This window comes from Thunnus maccoyii, chromosome 18 (assembly GCF_910596095.1).
Source record: "Thunnus maccoyii chromosome 18, fThuMac1.1, whole genome shotgun sequence".
NCBI lineage: Eukaryota > Metazoa > Chordata > Actinopteri > Scombriformes > Scombridae > Thunnus > Thunnus maccoyii.
This window is the reverse complement of record NC_056550.1, coordinates 21,448,773-21,466,258: the sequence shown is the minus strand read 5'-3', so window position 1 is coordinate 21,466,258 and position 17,486 is coordinate 21,448,773. Positions and strand designations below refer to the sequence as shown.

Here is a 17,486-nt window from a genome sequence, read left to right as displayed (position 1 = left end):
TGCATCTCAGTGTCATATCAGGGTCTCCTGAAAAGCTTTCAGCAGAGCCATACATAGCAGACCTTCATGGTGTATTACGTCAATATGAATCAAAGAGAAATACCAAGAGGGAAACATTAAATGGCTGAGAGATGTCTCTCTTGGCACACTGTGCATTAACCCAAGACAAGCTAGCAGAGGCTACAACCTAAAAGACTCGATCCCCTCAATAGCCAGGGGTCCTCTTGAGGTATTCAGGCATGTAACTGAGCTCTGAGCTGCTATGTTTTCACAGACACTAACAAGTCACCCTTAACCCAATTAAGACAATATAGCTGTCATGTAAATGCCTTTATCTGTTTATTTTAATTGGGGTAAGATAATAATCAGAGAAGATTATTCCCAATTAATTGGACATGCAAACAGCATAGCTGAGATTTCTTTTCCCTTGCCTTGCCTTCTATTCTCTCTAAGTACAAAGAAAGCTAGATAAACTTGAAATTGTAAGCAATTTGGACTGGACCTGTCTTTCCACCTCTACTGTGGCCTGTCACCTAGTATCTGGATCAAAATCATGTGTGTATTGTTACCACAGGGCAACTACGGGTGCCAGAGATGCAACTTCCTATTTTCACCTCTTCTGTTACGTCTGACCACTGCTGTGTAGTCTGAGACCTAAACATCTTCCCACAGGCTGAGGAGGACCAGCTGGGCCATCCCTGAACTGTGGAAGAAGCTAATGAAGTTTCACACTCTTGTTAGCAGGGAGACAGGAAGTACACTCTTATACTGTGTGTGTACAGTGTGTATATGTGCATGCCCTTTCTTGTTTTGCTCTCCTTATGAGAAAAGTTTGGACAGTCCCTTCATTAAGGAGAACATGAAAAATCATAAATATGCAGAATGTTTTATGTCTAATGCAGTGTTTCACTATTTGCATTATCTGATGAACCTACATATGCAAGAATGTCTTCACCAAACCACACAGAGAGTTGTATGTGTGGGTGAGAGTTATAGCAATAGCGAATGCAACATTTCTTGAAGCTGCACTATGTTCTGGTCTTGGCACCTCTGCCTAACCTGAGATGGATTTCTTGAGAGTGTGACTCTTTAATGTTAGGGAATAATTTAAATAATAAAGGGGACCTCACAAGTAGATTAAGACAAATGTATGTGTGCACATACCATGAAGAGTTCATTTGCAAAACTGAAAAACGCCATCCTTTAAAAAAATGAACTGACTGTCATGAGTTATTCTTAATACATAGCACGTTCTGAACCCTACATACGTTTTGTCACAAAACTGTTTTTGTCCAATGTCAATGCATTGCAAGGTCATGTTTTAATATTTAACGCCAGTGCTGTTTTTGAATAGAACCCAATAATTCCTTTCTGCAAATCAGTGCACAGTATTCAGGTAAGGTGACGCAATATGGCAGCGGCTACGTTCAGCCCTATCTGAGTAGTGCATGCATGAGTGGGTCCACCATCTTGGACAGCTAGGTACAGCAACACCACTTGGACAAACCACACACAGAACTGCAGGAAAACTGGTAGTAATAATATTAATGGCAATTTGTTAAGTTTAGTTATGATTATGATTACATTTGCTAATGATTATTTTGGACAGTGGTGTGTGGTTGCCTGTCACGGCTCTCCCTGTAAAACAGTTTAAAATATTTGATGACTCATCCTGCACTCAGGGACGTTTACAAAAGTTCATCCAATCAAGTGTGACTTTGGGCACGTAGCTAGCCCCACCAGTCATATGAAACGTCACTTCACAGTTTGTGGGTCATAGTATAAACAGAGCAATATGGAGAGAGATAGGAAGAGATGTGTGTTTAGATATCAGTGGTTTTCATTTCATCTCTCCCTCATCTTCCTCCTGATCTAACAACAGGTGAGGGAGGTGTGTGTGGAACCAACAGTCCTCTGTAGCTCCGTTTCTCTCTGCAGCTGCATATCACACTTAACTCTGTAAGACCTGCCCACTTTTCAGCAGTCCAATCAAATGCGAAGGATTTGATTTAAATCCCACTTGTAATTGTACACCACTCAAATATTCCATTTCACTGGGAATTACGTCACAGTACAGAAGCTAAAGACGCTCTAACTTCTGTTTCACTGGGCCTTTAAACACTGAAATACCAAAAACTGGAAAATACTAAAGTGTCAAACTCTGAATACTGTGAAATACCAAAGACTGAGATACTGAGTCACACTGAGTACTGATTTGAGACTAAATAGGGAAACATACTGAATACAGAGTTACACTGAGTTAAAACTGGACACTGTGACACACAGAATACTGTGAAAGACTGAATATTATGAAACATTCAATACTGTGACACAATAAATACTGAGAAACACTGAGTAACACTGAATACTTTAAAACACTGAGTAACACTGAATACTGAGTTAAAGTGAATATTGTGAAACACTGAGTAACACTGAATACTGAGTAACACTGAATACTGTGAAACTGAATACTAAATTGTACACTAAACTGTAAAATAGTTGTTTTTACAGTTTAGTGTAGTTTCTAAAGAATTGGTTGTAGATTTTAAAAAAACTGGCAAACTTGAGGCTCAGTGAGTCAGTTCTGAACCACCACTGTGGTAACTCTATAACAAAAGGACAGCTGTGGTCTTTAATAGCATCCTACAGGTTAAAACACTGGCACATTCATGCTCAGGGGGTTTGTAATCTAGCTGGGATTTTCCAAGGTATGATCTTATGTAATACAGCCCATAAATGGGCTGTTTTTGTTGCAATTTTCAGCATTTTATCTACTTGTTTTATGTTAGTGAATGTTAAATATAGCACTTAGAAGAAACGTAAATCCATTACATGGCATTGTTTGAAACATGAAATCTGTTTTTGTAAAAAAAAAAAAAAAAAGACTGCTGGAGTTATCTGCTTTTGCCCCTCCCAAACAAAAAAAAAACAACAAAAACTTTAAATTTGAAAAAAAAGTAATTTTTCAGCAAAGTTTAAGTTTGTAAATTACCTGTATTTTGTTGAGCAATTTTTACTTAATTAAAACAACAACTGCAGTTTGACTGATATTACCTGGGGTGCACAATAAAAAAAACATGATTTATTAAATGACTAAAAATGGAGATATCTGTTTTTGCAAATGAACTCTTCATATAAATGTACGTGCATGTGGGCATATGCGTTTGGCTGGCCTGCCTTCTGGAAAGAGTTCCAGCGTGCTGACGCTTTGTTCAGCTCATGGTTTTTAACATTGGCTGGCAACAGCCCACATGGGGGTGACTCAGGCTATGCAATGACTATTCTACAGTAAATGGCCCGGTGTTGGCAGTCATGCTCCCAAGAAGTCATATGCATTTACACACATGTACGTGCACACACACACACACACTGGGTCCTTTGTTCTTCAGTGCAGAGTGTGCCGACGGGCCAATCTTTGGGAAGCATATAGGCCTATTTAATCACTCAAAAGACCTCAACATCACCCTTGAAAAACTGCAAGCCACTGACATAATACAACACACAAAAGCATTTGTATGTGCTGGGACAGGCTGAGGACAGTGTCTAGAAATGTCATTACAGGGTACTGTGGGATAACTTAGTGTGAAGAAGAAATTTGTAGGTGACATTCATTTTTCTATGTCTTGGATTTTTTTGTCATGCACTTTTTCAACAGTCTCTGAAAAGCAAACCATTCTAATTATCCTAAATATTAAAGGAAAAAAAACTCCAATGAGGTAACATGGGTGACAAACATTTTTTGGCTTTAAAAGGATTGTACCGTGAGTACACAAAATCATCTCTAAAAGCTCTAAAATACCTTGTTTTTCTGCTTGTTCCCACAAACTGTTTTGTGGACTGGAGCGTGAGAGTTGCTCTGACAGTGCCAAGCCTCCCGCTTGGTACCAAGCCTCATAAAAATCAAAGCAGATTCTATTTGGAGCTGGCGCTGCATCGCTCCTGATGTCAGTGCGCTCCTATAGGTGTCAGCAGCAGGAGCGTCACCGACCTAAGCAGAACGGACGCAAAAACCTTGTTCCTCCCTCATGACCCACTTTACAAGCTACCACCAAGCCTCAAAGGGAGGAGGAAGGGAGTAGAAACAGCAGGTGATAACTAATTACAGAGTCCTCCAGCCCCCTTTTGGCCGTTCCAATGTCAAGTGGTGAAAAATGCAGTGTTCTTGTAAGAGAGGAGGAGGGATGGAGAAGGACATGTTGAAATTATAAAACGAGTAGCTGCAACTTGACAATCTGACATAAAATAGGTGGTTGAGCCATGTTTAAAGGGCTTGTGAATCACTTCAACTTGTGTGAATGCTTGAATGAAATGCTAAGCAAACTAGTATTAAGGGAGGGAGCAAGTTAACCATTCTCTTTGTGTGTGTTTTTTTTTTTTTCTTGTTCTTGTAAGTGCGGCACCTAAGATCTGCAGAGAGCAGGAAGTGCTTATCACAGCACCCCAGTGCAACCTCTGTTATACTTAAAAGCTTGAGTGCTTTGACATTTTATCTTCATCTGAAGTAGACATTAGATGTAACACACTATAATAAGAGTGTTATTGTCTCACATGAACACAGTATAAGATGCATTTAAGTGGGTATGTATGCATCTGTACTGCGGAGAGGAATTTCCGCTGAGCACATTTGTTGAAAATATTGTTACTGTTAATCATCCTAATGTTCAATCTTTCACAAGAGCACTGAGGTACAGGTGTACTATGAATATTTCTGGTCGCCTGAAAGCATCATATGGCAGTAAATACATTTTTTTTTCATGTGTGTGCAGGTTATTTACCATGTCATAGGCGTTGAGCACTTTGCGCAGCAGCTCAGGCACAGGACCCTGAGCTTCCATGGTGGGGTACGTCTCGCTCAGGTCCACTGTCACCCTCAGTGACCGCTCACTGTTCATAAGCCAAGTAGACACCGTCAGGATACACTGCTTCATGTTGGCTGCAGGAGTCAGGCCACAGAGCTCCTTGAAGGACACCATGGCATTCTGGGAAGAAAACAGATATTCTTATGGGTCTAATTTTTAACATATAAAGCATACATAAACATTCTGTGTGGCACATTTGTGTCTTGGTTTTATTAAATAGACACTGCGCAGTAAAGAATGGACACTATTTGTCATGTATCTCTACGTCAGAATGTTTTTACAGACACATGTCTCCAAGATACTGAACCCTTTCCTGTTCACTCTTTTTAATCAGTTGAAAGTGTCCAGTAAAAATAAATACACATAAATAATCTGTGTGGCTTCTTTTTATCTTTGTGTGTCCTTGTGCTCTTAACCCAACCTTAACCTCTGCAGTATGTCTCTGTTTCGATGAAACCAACTAAGGCAAATTCCTATAGAGTTATTGTACTTGGCAAATGACTTGCTTGTGGTCCGGGTGGAATGGCAAATATTGCAACCAATTTTTGCAGATGACCTTGAGTAAGGAGATTTAATGAGTGGGATCATGATACTCCCCTCAGACCAAAAAGAAGATAAGAGAGCAGTGAGTGTTTGTCTTGGTGACAGTAAAATTATCGGTTTCCCATAACGTCAGTCTGCTCATTCAACAGCCCAGAGGCTCTGGAGCCAAACCTCTAACCACAGCCTGGAGGTGCTAAGCACATTTAGTCACTCATACCTCGCTTTCATAATTTCTCCTTCTCTTTTATCACTTTTTCTCTATTGCTTTCTCCACACATGTTTATCTTTCTGCTCTTGCTGCAAATATCCAGCTTAAAAGCGATCTAGTAAATACCAAAGCATTCTTATCCTTGTGTTTTGTAAACCTACATCAACCACAGATCATAAGGTACAAGAATGGTCTATTCTAGCTCAATGCTGTTAGATACTTCAACATGTCCTTTTTATTTAATTTAGTATTGATAGCAAATCTTGTTTTTCATCAGGAGCAGTTGTAGCTCACTTAGTAGTGCTGGTCAGCTACCAATCACAAGGTTGGTGATTCAAACCTTGAGCTCCTACTCATGTTGAAGTGTCCTTGAGCAAGACACAGAATCCAAATTACTCACAATGTATGTATTACTAAGGACAAAAACATCTGCAAAACGAATGTAACATAATGTCATCAAAAAAATCTGAGCAGAGAGAAATCTGCCAGCATTATGAGCTGATTAATTTGCAAAATTGTTCATATTTGAGTAGTAAGACTCAGCACCAAAACAAAACACAGAACATGGCTTTCAATTTACTGTCCACTCAGAGTTCTACATGGCCATCATTGCAGTCCTACATCAATCTGAAATTGGTAAATAATGTCATGTCATTTTTTCCCCTCTTATGATTTCTTCTAATTGCATCTGCTCCTGCCTTACTCACAAACTGGCCCCTCCACACACAGACCCCTCCATCTAGCATGAACATTTGACACACCTCAAGTCTGGAGAATACTGTCATTTGTTGGCAGCATCATGTTCAACAGCAGTTTGGCAGCCTCTGGAAAGACACTAAATTCAATTTTCATCAGGAGTACACTGCCAGCCTCACTTTCTCTCTGCCAGCTAAGAGTTTCTGCATGTCTGGGTCTAAAGGCTCTGCAGTTCTTGAAACTAGGTAACTGTCTCTCAATGTTTCATTCTTCTGCCAGCATGGACATTTAAGCAACTAAACAGGGCCCACTGCTTTTCACAGGGAATCCCATCAGTTAGCTTGATTAAATGACAGCAAGAAAGGAGTGTGTGACAGAGTGAGTTGGGAGAAGAGGAAGGGACAGTGAAAGAGTGCGAAAGAGCAATCTGGACTGAGGCAAGAACAGGCAAGTCTGAAACTGCAAAGAGACAAGAAGAGTAGTGGGGCAATGATGTGAAGTATTGAGGAAACATAAGTCAGGTCAGAGAGTGTGAGAGAGAGAAATAAATGCAGGAAAAACAAGGGGCATAAAAGGAACAGGCAAAAAAAAAAAAAAAACGATTTAAAGGTACACTGCAGAATTTGTTAGTCAGTGTGTTTGTAAACACACAACATTCAAAGCTGGCCCCTCCTCCCTCCTGAGAGAGATAGATAGCAGCGGTGGTCGGGCAAGCTAGAGAGAGAATGAGGAGAGCGAGTGGCGCTGGCAAAAACAAAGCAGTGAATTAGATAAATAAAACCTTATTTTCAGATTGTTTCATGGCAGTCACGTTCTAATGTACAAATAAACATGTCCACAACTTTATTTATTTATTTTTAATAATCTTTTTGTTGTTTTGGGCAATGTAAAAACAACGGGATGACAATGTGGGGAGTATGGACATTACAATCAACTATGCCCTTTATGAACCCCAAACTACTTACCATCCCACCCTTCCTTGTACATAATTATAATACATAAATAATAAAAGAGAGAAATTAAGGATAGGTAAAAGTACACAAATAGAGAATGCAAAGAATTTAGATCACTGTATGATGATGTATCTCATCCTAATCAAACTGTTGCATGTGCAATGCCCTATAAGCTATCAGCCTATGCCTCATCCCAAACTGACATTTGTAGTCTATCATAATAAGCTAAGAAAGGAGACTATACTTTGCGATACTTCTTCACAGGGCCTCTTAAATAGTATTTTATCTTTTCTAGTTCGATGTGAATCATCACGTCTTACACCCATCCGCTATGTGTGGGAGGGAATGTGTGTTTGCATTTGAAGAGAATTAACCTTCTTGCCAATAGGGTTGTAAATGCAATAACGTAGTTATTTCTCAGGGCAGTCTCATCCGGTCACACACCAAACATTGCCATGGCATTGCCAGATTTTGTATGGATGTAGAGCTTTGTCCTGTCCACTGTAGCCTCTCTGGTCTGCGTGTGTGTAGCTCAACCCCACCCTCAGTCAAGCAGGCAGAGACAGAGAGCAGAGCGGAACAGAGGAGAGAGACGGAGACAGCGATGTAACCTGGTTGCTACGCTACGAGTCCGACCTCACACCATGCACACTGTCATTGGCTGGAGGCTACACACCCACTGCCTAAAGGTTGACACCCAGAAGCGTCCTGAACAAAGCAAAATAATAAGAAAATACAGACAGAGAGCACCGTCTGTGCAGATAAATACTCCAACACACACTTCTAGTGAGTCATAAGTGATGGTTAAGAAGGATTACCTTTGTATGAGTCTATAACTTGTTTTTTTAGGAAAATTCTGCATAGTTTGCCTTTAAAGAGAACAAGCCAGTGTTGTTATTAGGAAGCAGTCCACACACTCAGCACTCCACAGTGTGGGAACCAGCTGTCTCCCTGGGCTAGACCTCCAGGCCTGCAGAAAAATCCACCCCACCACCCCCTACCCTAGAGGATGTGCTGTCACTGCGAGGCCCGACCTTCCTGTAGACAGAGAGGGTGGCCAGGGGACACAGTCGGCATCTGTATGCTCAGCCTCAGCCGTAGTTAACACCTCTTGGGCCATTGAGCACAGCCACTGAACACAATGGTGGAAGCGGGACAGCTTTGGGGTTCTGGATTAAAATCCGGTGTGTGATTATGTGTGTGTGTGTGTGACTGCATGTGTTTCTGTCCCAGTGTAGCCTCAGCTGAAGTTATTAGCATTCATTATGCTTTGTATAATTCCAAGCATGTGTGCCTGGGACCACATGCATAAATGTTTTTCGATAATTGTTGTGCAATAAAAGCCATACTGTTTCCCAGCCATGGTGTTACAAAACCCAATGAGAAGCTTGTGTTTTTAATTAGCCCCCTCCCCCACTTAACTCCCCTTCCAACATTCCCCAAATGAGAGCTTCGTGTCCGGTTACAACACTGCTTTTGTTTCTGTTTGCCCCTCTCTCTCTCTCTGTCTTTCTGTCTTTATCTGTGTATCTCCCTCTTCCTCTATCTGGGCAACAGTATTGACTAGTGGTAAATCTTAAAGAGCCTATGAGGGCACACACACTTTTTAGCAAATTAAATAATAAAAACAAAAACCCCCAAGCTGGCAGCTCCATCAGTTATAAAGTTCATGGGCCTTCATTCAAGTCTCCTGCAGAATAATTGATTTGCTGCCTAGATCTACATATGAAACATGGCAATCCAACTGCCTACTGGTCAATGCTCACGTATCACCTCAGTCTTTTTAATAGTCCGATGCACTTGTCCGTCTGTTATTATTCAAAGCAGACCACCTGGAAGCTTTGCCGTTTGAGGATGAAAGGAGTCTTAAAAGAGCTTGGTGAGGTGAAATGATTCTTTTGATGGCGATCATCTGACGTGTGTGTGCTCTGTTTTCAGGCTATAGTTGTATGCCATGATATCAGAAAACTTTCATGAGTGTGGGTACAAAAGATTTCTCTTTCTCACGTTAACGTCTAATTTTGGCTTCAAGTCAAGAGTGGCGAAGCTTCCAGAGCTGCCCTGGTTGTTGTCTTGTGGGTTTTTGGCCACAAGCCCTGTTGCTGCCCTGCAGCTCCCTCCAGATCCAAGGCGCCAGGCTCCACACAGATGGCCTCTACAAAGCTTTCACAACTGTCTTTTTTTTTTTTTTTACATTTAAAAGGCAAAGGCCTCATTTCCAAAACACCTTTATATATCCTATTTAAAGCCTTCCTCTCAACTCCACCTCTTTCATTTATTTCATCAACTTTTATCTTTTCATTTCAAAAAGATACATTTACATTTCCCATGGAAAATTTGGCGCAAAAGTTGTTTGATCTGGTTAAAAAAACACAGATTTACATACGATTATCTATCAACCTATCGCCATTTTTCATGTAAGCCTATAAATTATATTCTTAAGAGATGAGAGATGATTCAAAGCTACAAAACAGATTGGAGTGTCAGCTGTGACACATGGCATGCTTGTGATTATTTCCATACTTGGAGTTGCTTGATTGGAGTTTCACCATGGTTAGGACGTGTTTCATTAGTCTATCAGACTTACAAGGCTTACTTCACAGTGAGCCATATTTCAAGTCTTTTCATGAGATGTTCATGCTGACTCACACCTGAGCAAACATTAGGACCTAATCATGACAAACTATTAAGGTGGCCATCATTCGAACAAGTAACACTGACTATGCCAGAAACAATCTGTTGTCTAGTGGGGAAACACTTTTTTTGTCAGGATTCTTCATTCTTTAGTTGCTTGTATTCACACTTTTATTTCCGATGATTTTCCTGAAATTACCTTCCTCTTATCCCATTCAAGCTGTAATTTACTGATGTTACTACCTCTAAAATTACAGGTTCAATTTCACCTCCCAAACACAAACATATTTTTCTCTGTATTGGGGTCCTTTTGAGGGAAATGATGTCCACTTTTAGAATGTGCCTTTTTCCACAACCGAAGAATGCATGACAGCATGCCACAAGATCTCTAATCACATCTCTCCTTATTTAGTTTGGTCTGCTCTTTTGTTTGCTGTGTCATTAAACTGAGGTTACGGCTTACTGCAGTCAAATGGACATGACGGGACGTTGGTATTTATGACCTGGATATGCAAAGAGGAGTGTGTTACATTAGCTTCTGGAAGAACACACATGAGTCTGTCTAACTTTATGTCTTCCTTTACAAAGCATCAACATTACAATTGATTTTGTTAAGCCTGCATTCTTCCATCATCTGCTACTCATGCACAAAAGGAACCAGTTTACTGGAGAAATCAGGTTAAGGCAGGATATCAAAGACAGTTATTAGATTGTCAACTACCTTCCACATTTTTCAAGTACCACAAGTATATTTGGCTGCCAGGTTTTTCCTTTTTTATTTTCTTTTTGACAATTAGACAAGGAAAATGTCACTATCACTATTTTTGTTTTTTGTTTTTGTTTTTACATGTATAACCAATTACTTATTTTGCCTTTATGGGAGGCTTGTTTTAAGTGCGTTATCAAATAAGTAAGTGAGTAAGCTAAGCTTGTTTGCTTATTTGATTTTCAAAGCGCTTTTACATACATTTTAAGAAGACAACAGCCTATATGTACAGTATATATGTTTTTTACTGCTTAACAAAATTCTATTAACACAATCTTTCACAAGGTAGACAGAGCATTGCTGATGGTGCTGTCAACAGTTCAAGCAAGATTATTTTTATTTTGAAAGCTGTCAGAGAAGACAAGAGCCTGCCAGCCTAAAATGACAACTAAACAACACTACACAGGACATATAAAAGGCTCACAGGCTCATGTGTGAAGAAAATGAGAGATAAACTTTGTATTACTTCCTTCTTCAGTCATCAAAACAAAATGATAAACTGCACTGAAAGGCTTCTGCACAGCCAAATATACACCGTGGTTACTAATCGTCATTTTTTAAGAAGGAGTTTTCAAGTAGTGCTCTAAGTGCCTAGCAACACAGACCTTTCCCCTGGGCTGTAATTGTCCCTCATTAATGATTACACTATTTATAAAACTCATAATTGTACAACAATGTCACTTTATTACTGTTCTCTTCTACAACATTAATAGAGTACAATTAGCAACAAGCCTCTATCCACAGCAGCAACTGAAATGAGTCCAGTCACAAACACTTACATCAATTTGGACCCACTGAAGCAATTAATAGTTATGCAGACTTCTCTGCCTTGTCATATCTTAAGCCATTTTCATACATGAGATATATCACATTGCTGGCTACAATCTGCCTAGATCAAGTGCTTAGTCTAAACTAGAAATATTGCCTTGCAGTTGTATGCCTCTGCCAACTAATCAGGTTGCAGTTTACATCCATGTCTGTCCAGACTCATATATTTGTAGTGAGGACTGGGAAGGAATTTAAGAAAAGGTATCAAGTTTGACCTTTGACCACCAAATTCTTATCAGTTCATCCTTGAGTCCAAGTGGATGTTTGTTCCAGATGTAACAAAATTCCCTCTAGGCATTCCTGAGACATCACGTTCACAAGAATGGGATGGACATGAGGTCGCAGTGACCTTGACTTTTGACCTCTGACCACCAAAATCTAATCAGTTCAATCTTGAGTCCAAGTGGACATTTGTGCCAAATTTGAGCTTCAGCTGCTGTTACTGTGGTCTGTGACAGCCGTCCGAATTGTTGATGAATGAGGCTTCAGTGTCTGTAAATAGTGTATTCTAGCCGATTTCAGGACAATCCAAAGAAGGGAACTCTTACTTACTTCATCTGTGTATTATCAGCTAACCCGATCGTAGTAGATAGTAATAATAGTTTGGTTACCACTGTGCTAGGCAGGACAAGATTCACTCAAGAGAGTACACTGACACTGACAGTGATCTATGATGTTGTTTACTTGCTCTGCAAGATCAGCATCATAATTTGTCAACCAGACTGTAAAAATACAAAAATGTAGGGGTAGCTTAACAGAACTGGCCAGTCAACCAAACACAAAGCCCATCATCACAAAGCAATTTAAGGTAATCAAAAGGCAAGAGGCTCAAACAAAACTCCTGCTTAACATAACCTCCGCCACCACTTGTGATAATTTTGTGATTACATTTCATAAGTACATAATTCCTTACCTGCACATTTTCTCTGAGATCTGTGGCCTCCCTGAGGGGCTGGGTGGAAGCTCTGAAGAGCTCATCCACTACTTTGATCCCTGTAGTCTTGGTGTTGGTGTACTCTCGGGCCTTCCTTCCCTTCCTGACAGATAGACCCCTCTTATGTGCCTTTCCTCCTCCCCGCCTGTTTGTGATGGCTACATGGACAAACAGGGTGGTGTTGGGTAGGAACTCTCCTGTCAGTGATTGCAGTGGGACATGTCTATAGCCTGGCTGTAGGCACTCAAATGGGATGGTGTACTGGCCAATAAACTCGTCTCCAATGTAGTCATCATCCAGCACCACAAAGCGCAGAACCGCAAGTTCAGGTAAGTTGATCTGGAATTCAAAACTCTCATCAAAAATAGGGTTGTCACCGTTCTGGGACACAGTCTTGGTTCTTTGCTCAGCACAGTCAGCTGGGATGCCGTGAATCTCCACATATATGTAGGGCTCCACCACGTCACCCTTAGCAGCGGAGCCGCGAGGCTTGGGCAGATTCTGCCCGCTGATGACCTTGATGTGAAGGAGCTGAGCAGACACCCCTGGCAGGGAGTCCCGAGCGTTGGCACTGAAGTAGGACACCTCCTCCCTCATGATGGCTGGCCGCAACACATACCCACAATTGCCATTCTGCCTGAACCAGCCTAGGTTGAGGTCCATCATCAAGCCTGGTGTCTGATAGTTCATGGCCACAATCTGGCAGCCACACTTCCAGAAATCCTGGGGGTTCATGTTACTGGCATCAATCCTCATTGGTGTGGGATACACCCTGGAGAGAAAGCGCTTATTATAACAGACAAATTCTTCTGGGAACTCATTGGCAAACCTGTTTGCATCTACCTCATTGAAGGAACAAATCTCCCAGAATTTTTGGTCCCTTTTAGAGATCTCAAAGTCCCTGAACTGTACTGACTTGCAGAGAGATACAAGATCAGATAGCTCCCTGCACAGTCTGAGTCTTTTGAAGCCCAAGCCATTTAGCTGGTCCTTCTCATCAGCTCCTACTCTTCGGGACATTTCCAGACCCTCTTCCTCTTCCGTCACATCACCCTCAGAATCAGTGCAACTGGGCGGTAGCCTCTTGCCCTTGAGGAGGATTTTACCTTTGAGTTTCTCAGGAGAGGGTAGGTAGTTTTCCTCTTTGTTGGGGGGTTCAATGTACAGCTTGTCCCCAAGAATCTTTTTCATGTGCTGGGCCATGACCCTCTGCTGGGGGATGCAGCAGTGGGTCACCAAGCAGAGAATGAGGGGATACTCGGAGCTCTCAAAAGCATATTGGTTTATAATGTCCAGGACCTTAGATAATGCTAGCTGTGAGGCCACAGAACTACCTACATACACCACTGGTTCATTATCAGGGCCATCCCAAACAATGACCTCAATGCTGCGACAACCCATCCTTAGTGCTCGGATGTAGCTGCTGATATCTGACGAACCCCAGAAATGGTCTTCCAGAAGGGAGGCATTATGTGAGGAGTTGATGTAGTAGTGGGACAGGGGCTGGGTCATATCCTGGCACACACGTTTGTGCTGGGGGTCAAAGATGTGGCACTCCGAGGAGAGGAGGTAGTGTGTGAAGCCATCAATGGAGAGGTAGCTCCTCTCCCTGCCTTCGGCTGATGGCTCAAATTTCTGAACAATATCCCTGCACATGTCCTCTGTCACACCTTCCACACCCTGCTCCACCTCTACAAATAACATCAGATCTTTACTGTCCAGATACTCCTTGTTACTGGAGAACTGCACCAGTAGGAAGAAGATCTCTGGCCGTGTGCAGAGCTCACAGTAGGCCTCCACAAAGGTGTCCATGTTAATTGCCTCTCCGTATTGGTCTTTAGCTTTCTGGAGTTCCTTGAACTTCAGTTCTATCCTAGACTCTTTCATTCCAGGGTTGAGCCCCTTGATTATCTGTGTGGCCCTGAACAGGTCTATGTGGCCTTCTTTTTCCATATCTGCTAGCTCAAACACTGACCCAATCCAAGATGTTCGTAGACTTGGTTGACTGGGATCCACCATGTCCACGGTGTGCCGACCATAAGACACCAGGTACCTCAGGCCCATCACCCAGGTGCTGACAACATCTGCTGTACTAGCTACCAAATCTAATGACTCATAGTTATCCCCATAGATGATTGAGAAGGCGCATTCATCAGGGAACTGATCTGAGAGACCATTGCTGCGAAGAACTGGAGTTTTCTTTCCCAAACGGACCTCCTTAATGCTCTTGATCTCTAGTTTGGCCTTCTCTGAATCCTTTTTGGATGGCTCCCAACGGAGCCAGTGCATGTCTGGATCCAGAAGGAAGTAGCGGTTGTACATGCGTGAGTTAGAGCGCACCTTCTTCATCTCACAACCCTCCATCATAAAGGCCATGCAAGCAGCTGTGCTGTTGATCTTGCGGTCACTTGGCATTGAGCTGAAGGAAACCGTCTTCTTCCTCACCTGCTTCTGTTTGGAACCATCCTGTGAACACAATGGGGTACAGAAAATAATTTTTGGTTACACTTTATATCTGAATTCAGGAAACACCTGTGAATACCACAGTGTGATGATAATGTATAGAACAGGAGAAAGGAGACAAAAGTCTTAGTTTACTTCCTCATGACAGAGCAACTTTAAACCTACACACATTGACCCCTGAAAGAAAAACCCTAAATCTAAACATGAGTTTACTGCTGAGCTGCTGGTTGCACAAATATGACTACATCAATGTATCAATGTACTGCAATGAAACACCCAGTTATCAACTGCTAGGAGTCTTTATTTTTCTTTCTCCCAAACAAGAGTCAACATGCTAGGGCCTATATTTATGGAGATGGGACACAGTGGTGGATGGGCACCGTGCAGGAACTTCTTTCACATGAGTCTTTTAAAATATATTTACAACTGGCCAATAGCCTGAGAGATAATTGCACGCTTGTTTAAAATACACATCTCTTTGTCTAAGTCTTCTTCTATTATTGTAAATTGCATAACTTCAAGTGAGGGCAGAGTAACTTCTGGGGTTTTCACTTGAAACAAAACGTAATATACAGTAATGCAGGACACATGAGGTCTGTTTCTTTTTAAAACTGGGCTGCTTGCGGTAATTATAGGTTACAAAACTGGGATACAATTTCGGCTTGGCTCAAGTCTCAATGGTTTTTCATCTCCCAAATAAGTTAAGGGTTTTAAAATCAGTTTCACATTACCTTAGGACTGCAAATTAGATTTGCTGGTTGAATATTCATTCTGTGGACAACCTCTCATAAATAAATTTCTGCCAGCCAATTCAAAATACATTGAAAAGTTTGTTGATGCTTTAAGTGGACTGCCTCTCTACAACAACCAAGGCAAAAGCCAAACTTGTGAAAGTAGTAAAACAGATGCTCCACACACCACCTGCCATGACACGGCTGAACTTTTGCAGCTAGCTGTAGACAGCAGACAGACAGTGCTGCCCTATCTCCACACAGGGCTGTGGTAAGCTAGATAGCCTGAATGCAGATGGCCTGGTTTAGGGCTCAGAAAATGGGCTTGTTGAATAATGCATACCACAGAGAACAGTACATTAAAGTCAAACCGAAACCAATCCACAAATTACTATTACATATCAAAGATTCTAGACACAAAGCCTGTGAGACTGTCATTGTTGAAACTCGGACAGAAGACAAAGTCTGTTTTAAAAGAATTTTCTGAAAACATCTATTACCATGGTGACATGTCAGTAGAGATGTGTGTTTACTTGCAACACCCCTAATGTGAAATGAATGTAACCAAAGCCACCTAATCTCAGTCTTCTTCTCATGTCTGTTGGTCTTTTTTAATTCAAAGTAAGCTAGAAAGGGCAGAGGGCCACAGGGCTACAGAGGATTAAGTATGCCTTCCCCCCAAGACAATGACTGCCTTTACAGGTCTGATGGATCTCCCCAGAACATGGTTCAACGCTAGTCACATAGAAACACCTCAGGGCCATCTATCTTCCACCTGATGGTCAGAGGCAGATGACGTCTGGCACATCATCCCGATAAATGAGCACCACTTGACGCAAAGCCGAAGAAATGACATGATCATCACTCTCTGGTTTTGCCCTTGTTTGATGACCTCTATCTCTTTTCCCTACACATGAGCACTCAATATCATTATTTCCAAATGTATAATTCTTCAGATATGGAAAAAAAGTTAATCATATTGATTAGAAAGACTGCTCATACTTTAATGTAGATGAAAACACCTTTTGTAAATTCTATAGTGCCTTCACTGGCCTCACACCAGATGGTGTGTTGTGGCCTAGTGATGTTGGTACCACCCAGGTCAAAAGTGTTGTTCACTATGGGTTAAAACAGATTTAGTCAAACATTTATATTCTCCCCTTCAAAAACACTTGCATGCAATTGATGTGAGAGCTGTTGCCAAGACCCACAGGAACATGGTAAGTAATGTACCCTTGCCAAGACTGTGAAGATGAGGAGAGTGCTGTTGGTTCAGCTGGAGGGTTATACAATTCCAACTCTTTCACAGAAGTAGCTTAGGTGAGTGAAATGAACTTGTCAACCACTTCACATAAGAGGCAGGACATTAATGCTGACCCTATCTTTGTCTCTCTTTGTCATCCTCATCCCTGTTTCCTCCAAAAGATCATCTGCCCCCCCACCCATCATAGTGCTTGTAGTGGGAGATTAATATCGAGGCCATAATCAACAGATCACATTTCAACCCGAATGATGTGCTCTTTAATCTCACTAACCCGCTCCTTTTGCCTCCTGTGACAGAAAAATGCAGTTAAAAACTCTGGCCTATTTTTAAAACAGACCAAAAAGACAGCTGGTCTTTTGCACTTTCTGGGGCTGTTTGCAAAATCAACCAGATGGACATCTACATTGACTGGGGTATTGGGGGTATGTGAAGAAAACTCTGTGAGACAGAAAGCAGACTGAGCGAGTGGCAGGAGGCGGAAATCTGTTCAGGTCTGATTGTTTACATCCCTTCTTTAGGGAAGTGCTGTAGCCACAGAGGGTCAAAGGGTGTGAGGGGTAATCTTGTGTCTTATTAGCATTTTGTTACAATTAGCCAGACAGCCAGG

General features: G+C 41.6%; 1 protein-coding gene across 2 annotated transcripts in view; it reads right to left on the bottom strand.

Moving 5' to 3' along the window:
• The window catches only part of plcl5 (phospholipase C like 5), a 66,599-nt gene that overhangs the window by 15,700 nt on the left and 33,413 nt on the right, over window positions 1-17,486 (bottom strand). For both annotated transcript variants that reach the window (XR_006092293.1, XM_042392658.1), the window contains exons 2-3: window positions 12,401-14,887; window positions 4,776-4,979 (exon numbers count right to left, since the gene is read on the bottom strand). Coding sequence is in view for 1 of the 2 variants with exons in the window: in XM_042392658.1 (XP_042248592.1) it covers window positions 4,776-4,979; window positions 12,401-14,887 (2,691 nt within the window). In the remaining variant the exon portion in view is untranslated. The remainder of the gene's footprint in view (window positions 1-4,775; window positions 4,980-12,400; window positions 14,888-17,486) is intronic.